This window comes from Pelophylax lessonae (genome assembly GCF_965119305.1).
Source record: "Pelophylax lessonae genome assembly, chromosome: 2".
Classification (NCBI taxonomy): domain Eukaryota; kingdom Metazoa; phylum Chordata; class Amphibia; order Anura; family Ranidae; genus Pelophylax; species Pelophylax lessonae.
The window spans coordinates 327,729,431-327,735,706 of record NC_138769.1 but is presented as its reverse complement, the minus strand read 5'-3'; the positions used below and the strand labels follow the sequence as shown (position 1 = coordinate 327,735,706).

The 6,276-nt window shown below is 37.5% G+C and overlaps 1 protein-coding gene across 1 annotated transcript; it reads right to left on the bottom strand.

The window, feature by feature from the left end:
- Positions 1 to 4,208: 4,208 nt before the first annotated feature.
- On the bottom strand, positions 4,209 to 5,769 carry PTAFR (platelet activating factor receptor). The gene is made up of 2 exons (XM_082248554.1): positions 4,838 to 5,769; positions 4,209 to 4,371 (listed from the first exon to the last, which is right to left on the bottom strand). The coding sequence occupies exons 1-2, from the start codon at positions 5,622 to 5,624 to the stop codon at positions 4,319 to 4,321; spliced, it is 840 nt and encodes a 279-aa protein (XP_082104680.1). The 5' UTR covers positions 5,625 to 5,769; the 3' UTR covers positions 4,209 to 4,318.
- Positions 5,770 to 6,276: the final 507 nt, after the last annotated feature.

Here is a 6,276-nt window from a genome sequence, read left to right as displayed (position 1 = left end):
CAGGAATACAGGTCTTAACAGGTGACAGTTTCTATTGCACAGATTTTCTACCCCCTCCCCCATTCTCCCCCAGCCCCTTTTCTTTGAGTTCCTACTGACACATTTTATATTCACTGTTTTTCCTATTCCAGGACACTTATTAGAGCTGACCTTACTGCATCATTCTGCTTACCAAATATGAGCATATCTAGATTGAAAAATACTTCTAGGAGCTATGCTAAAATTTGACTGTAACACACTATAATGGTTTATATACTGTTTTTGTAACCTGTTCTGCTTATTGTATAGTTTAAAACTTTAATTGCAAAAAAAGAGTAATTCCAGGAAACAAGTAAAACCAATTCATAGGCTACTAATACGATCCTGTATCTGGAGCCTGCTTTTGGATGGTGATAGTTTTCATGTGACATCCCACCCACCTCCCAAGCCAAGATGCACAACCAGACCAAACCTACAATATTTGTTGGGGGGGAGTATGATAACCATTTTTTTTTTTTTAAAGACCGAGGCGGACAAAGCCGTGAAACGCGGGCTTGACAAGAAACTTCAGTTCCCTTTTAAGGCCTTTTGTGCTTGCCCTTTCTACCTAGAGCTCCATTCACACTTTTGCATGACAAATCGCGCCCCATTCTTTTTCAAGGCACCCGCTCATATTGGTGCTACTTAAGGTCACAGCGACTTTGAAAGGTGCCTGCTACTTTAGTGTGACTTTTGATGTGACTGATGCATAGAATGTTAAGTCAGATGAAAATCACATTAAAAGTCGCACTGGAAATTGCGTAACTTTGGGGATGCACTCATGTGAATGGAGCCTAAAACAAAACAGTAGAGTAGATGAAAAATTCATTTTAGAATCAGTTATGCAGTTTGCCCATTTATTACACATGTACCAGAAACATGGAGAAATTATTGTATTTTCTTTACAAACTGAAATAAAAAAATGTATACAAAAAAAAAAAAAAAAAAAATATATATATATATATAATTTTATTTTTTTTTTACAAACTGTAAACACAAATCTCATATTTTTAAATGCCAAGGTAATAGAACATGTTTACAGGAAAGGTACTGCTGCCACCTAATCCTTTAACATTAGATTTACCAAAATTTGCGCTTTAATGGATTTTTATGTTTTTAGGCTTGTTACCATTATATACCAATAATATACGTAAAAAAATATATTATTTATGGAGCTCAGTACTCCGAAAAGCAATGGCTCCACTTTTGTTCTCTACCCCCCTCCTACCTGTTTTCTTGTCCTGTCTACTTCTTTATCCCCCCACACTGATCTTTACTAGATACCACAACTTTTCTATCACCCCCCCCCCTCCCCCAGATTACCCTTCTCCCAGATTCATGTTCCTAACTTCTAGTTCCAGTATGAGCTACCCCTGGGATAGCTACTTTAATACAAATTCTGAATGCTGAAACAAGGGAATAACCTGTATCGTTATGTTTTATGAAAGCCCTTGAGACCTTCTGTACACAATGTTATTTTGAGCATAACGTAAAGACTTCACACTATCTGCCTATATTGCCTGCATATTGTTAAAAACCTCAATAAATACTATCGGAGCAGAAAAGTGGAAGCAGAAAAGCAGTTTATCATTATTAATATTTACATTATGTATTTATTCTAATGGCAATACTCACAGGCAGGGCTGTCTTTAATATTGATTGGACCCTGGGCAAACATTTTCTTGCGCCCTCCCAAATCCACTTAATTATTTGTGGGCAGTGTGAGCTCAAGGGGGAGCTGCTTTGGGCCCCACAACAATGAGTGGGCCAGGACGGCTTCCCCTTTTGCCCTGTGTTAAAGACGGCCCTGCTCACAGGTATGCAGTGCTCATATCTTTCTCACTTTTTGTTTAACGTTTAAGCTATATTTACAAGACAGCATATTATTAGGGTCCAGTCACACCACAATGTGTGCATTAAGTGCAATTAAATGCCTATGCGATCACATTCTGTGTTGCATTTCAGAATGCGCTGCAATACTTTAAAAACATTTTTTTTTAATAGTTCACTAAGTTTTATTTGTAAAGGAAACTTTGACTGTTTTCACTCTTACGTTTATGCGCATTGCAATGCTCATACACGCATTTATGCACTGAAAAAAAGTAGGGCACATTCTACTGTTTATTTCAGCGCAGCACATTGGAGTGATCTGCTCTTATTGAAATACATCGATTTTTTTAATGTATATGCGCTAGCATTTGTTAAAGGTAGGAAAAACATTGTTTGACCCTGCAACCTGTTTATTAAAATATTTAAATACATATTTTACATAGAGCTAGCATTAGGACTTGTATCTGTGTTACTATTAAACTCCTGTAATCCTTTGCACAGCAGAAATGAGAGTCAGAAAATAGTGGATTTGTTGCTTTGCATAGTGCTGACAATTGCACTTCTGAAAATGGTTACAGCAGGAAAAGAGCTCAGTGAGCTGCTTCTCCTTAATTCACAGGCTGGGAAAGTCCTTGACCTATTTTTCCTGGTTATTTACAGTGCCATTCTTAGGTCCAAAATCTGGCTGCCTGTTTGGGGATACCTGAATTATAAAGGTTGGTTGAAAAGAATTTAACTCTGTAGGTGGATAATACAGTTGAGAAATTATTTTCTACTGTGTATTTGGCCATTTGTTGGTTGGAAGTCCTCCAAGTTGTGTATCAGGCAAAAGGACGGCTCTGAAGTGACCATCAGAAAAAAAAGTAAGAAAAAAGCCAGAAAACCCTTATCGTGTAGTATTTCTATAATGCTTTTATGGGATATTTACTATTCGGAAGAATAAGGAGAACTTAACTTACATCTGAATAGGCTGTGGTAAATTCAACCTTCTGAGTAGGCATGTGGAAAATACCCGTTAACCCGTAAAAAGTGTTACTAAACCCAGGACCCTGCATTTACTATATCTGGTCTCCCACAGTATACAGAACATGGAAATGCAATAATTTTAGTAAATATAAACTGATAAATACCTTTTCTCATCAGCAGTATATAGCAGTCTTGTGACTTCTATCAGTGTCCGGCTGAGCACTGGTTAAAGCTTGTAGGAGGAGCTTCCATTCTCCTCTGACTGTCCTATGAGGTTGCAAGACCCCTGACTTTCTATCTGGGCAATGCTGATTGGCCCTGTGCTGATCAGATGCACCCGCCACCCAAAAAAAAAAGACTCCAGTAATACACAGCAAATTGAGCATGTGCAAAGTGTCCCCACGGCTCTGTACTATCAGGATATGGATTGAGGACAATGGAAGAAGGAGATGATCAGAGAAAACAGGATCAAACTGCCTTTTTACACATTGCGGAGGAATAACCTCTTAGGTTCCACAGTGAGTATAACCATGCACACACATACAGACTGATTTTACTGTTGTGGGTTTAGTAACACTTTAAGTGTTGAAGCAGCAGAGGCACATGTGATGGTATGCAGTGATATCAACAAAGGGGATTGAAGTACTTGTAGTTCACATGGTGAACAATTCATTTTATTGAAAGTACCCAAATTACATGTTTCCTGCCACCTCCCCAATTCTATGGTGTTACATAAAAAGTTCTATGCTTTCTGATTCACCAGTGATCATCCCTGTGTGCTGTAAAAAGCGACTAGCCATTGCTGGTACCGCTGAAAAGAGGTGTCCACCATAAAACTGAGGAAATGGCATTTTCAGCCACAAAATGCCTCTTCTGGGTGTTTAAATAATACTGAAATATTGACAAAGGGGATCGGAGTCCTTGTAGTTCATATGAAGAATTTTTTTGAAAACAGAAGACTCGTTTGGTGTCTGAAAATGACACTTCCTCAGTTCTGTGGTGAACAATGCTTTTCATTGGCACCAGCAATGGCCCATTAATGGGTTGTACAAGTACAAAAGATGACGTTATTCTCTGCTAGTACTGTTCAGGGTTGACATAATTAGAGATAGAAAGGAACTCCTGTTTCCTTCAGGGTTTCATTATTAAATTTATATCTTTTTAACTATTTTATGTTAGTAAGAGGGGAAAAAAAAAAGATCCTTGTCTGATCTTGCCTAAATGGCTTTAGGGATGTTAAAGGCCAAGGAGTTTGGTGTTGTCGGCTGCTGGCAAGTTGAACCACATTCTGCCTCCTTATATCATGCGAGATGAAGTATTCGCATCTGATTTCTCTGTTCCCCCAACTGCAGTAATCATTGCATTGATTGATTGCCAATGACAACTCAAACTGAATTAAAATTTATATATGGAGCTGACCTGTAACATACAGGGTCCCACCTATTGGATGTTAAGTATAAATTTAACACATAGGTTGATGTCATGGCTTCTTCTCATACATTTTTCAGGAATCTATACTGCATTTTTGCATTTCTTCAATTGCTTGAGGTTGATCTCCTGAAGACACAAAAAAAAAAAAAAAAAATTGCTATACAGAAGGGTCACTGCAGTACTTTTACCAAGATACACCGTTTTCAATACCAATATAGATATTTTTTTTTTCTAGTCACTACACTTACACTAAAAATAAATTGTCTCTGAAAAAAAATACTGCTAATGCAAATTTAAGGCACTGAAGAACCTAAATTAGCATAATAATGTTTTTTTTATATATTACAATTGTTGCAGCTCAGCTAAAAAATACAGGAAATATTTTGTTTCTGTGGGCTAATTTGCGGGCAGCCAACCCAATACCATATGTCCCTGGGCAAATATTAAGCCAGACTTGTGTCTTCAGCTCAGCTATTAAGAAAATCCTTTAATTATGCTTCCTCATGCTAAAGGTCACATGTGCTAGTTTGCTTTTCTCTGAGTGGTAATGTGCCTTCTAAGTTAGTGTCAGTAGTATTTCTTGAAAACTTACGACTTCTTTTCATAGTCTGGATGCGTTCAGAAAGGTGTTTCCGGAACTTCTTGGTGAGAAAGCAATAGATAATGGGGTCCAGCATGCAGTTGGTACTCATAAGGCACAATGTGATTTGATGGGCATCATTCAGAATCTGTCGAAAGCCACAGTCATTCTCATGCCACAGTCTCAGCACAGTGAGAGTCCAGGGTCCATGCACAATGTGGTGTGGAAGAAAACATATCACAAAAACTCCAAGAACTGTGGCTACCATGTGAAGAGCACGACGCTTCATATCTACGCTCTGTTTGGCTGCCACTGATTGGGTGGTCAAAGTCCTAAAAATCACCACATTACAAATCACTATGACGAGGAACACAACAAAGAAAGCAGCAATTAAAATGAAGTGAATGACAGCAACAGGACCTCTGTTTTCAATGTTGTATCCTTCAAAGCAGCGAGTGTAGTTACGTCCATCATTAGCCTGTACCTGGTTGGTGCCAGGTGTAACAAGAAAGTACAAAGAGCCTGCAAATACAAGTATCCAAACACACGTAGAGATGCACAGTCCTTTTATCCTGGCTCTTGATTGTGCTACTTCCACAGGCTTTGTTACAGCCTGAAATCTGTTGTAACTGATGACTGCTAGAAAGGCTACTGAGCAGTATGTATTGATGAAGAAGAAACAGCCTGCGACATTGCAGAGAAAATCTGGCATTATCCAGTCGCCTCCATAATTATAGTAAACAATCCACAGGGGCAAAGTCACTATGAATAACAGGTCGGCCACAGTAAGATTGATCATAAAAATTTTGATGTCACTCAGCCTTTTAGCAGGATAAATCTTTGCGAAAACCCACAATACATAGCTGTTAGCAATAAATCCAAAGATAAAAATAATGCTGTAAGTCACTGTAAAAAATTTGTATCTGAATTCAGAATCCACGTTGCATGGGTCTTCTATGCTCTTATTAACTTTCATTTTTCTGAAACAGGGAAAAAAAATGACCTGCAAAGAAGAAATACACTGATAACTATATGTTTTTTTAATTTTGTTTTTTGACTGGTCATTTTTTTTTTTTTCTATTTTTGCAAAACATAGCAGTGGGTATGACAGTTTTCTGATTTTAAATATATACAGCTTAGCTTAATCATGTGTGCACAGTTTCCTCCCTCTTTATCTAGTTTTTCCTCATGTTCCTATTTTAGGGAGAATAGGTACAGTAAAATTTCATTATTTAATGCTAAATCTGTGAAGAAAATATAAGACTAATGACAGCAGAGTTAACCTAAACCAACACAGTAGCCTGTATTTGAACTAGTATGAATTTCATAATGTTTTATACCACATTTAGTGGTAAGTTTAAGTGGTAGTGTAAGTTCTCTTTTTTGCATTTGTGTATAAAAGCTCTTCAAGTTAATTATTTACCTATGGTTAATGAGAAATTGTAAAATGC

Bases quoted from the DNA above. Each gene is read 5' to 3' on its own strand.
- PTAFR (XM_082248554.1), bottom strand. From the start codon at position 5,624: ATGATCAATCTTACTGTGGCCGACCTGTTATTCATAGTGACTTTGCCC. The intron at 4,372-4,837 runs GTAAGTTTTCAA...TTGTGTCTTCAG, and splicing joins CCAGACTATGAAAAGAAGTC to GAGATCAACCTCAAGCAATT.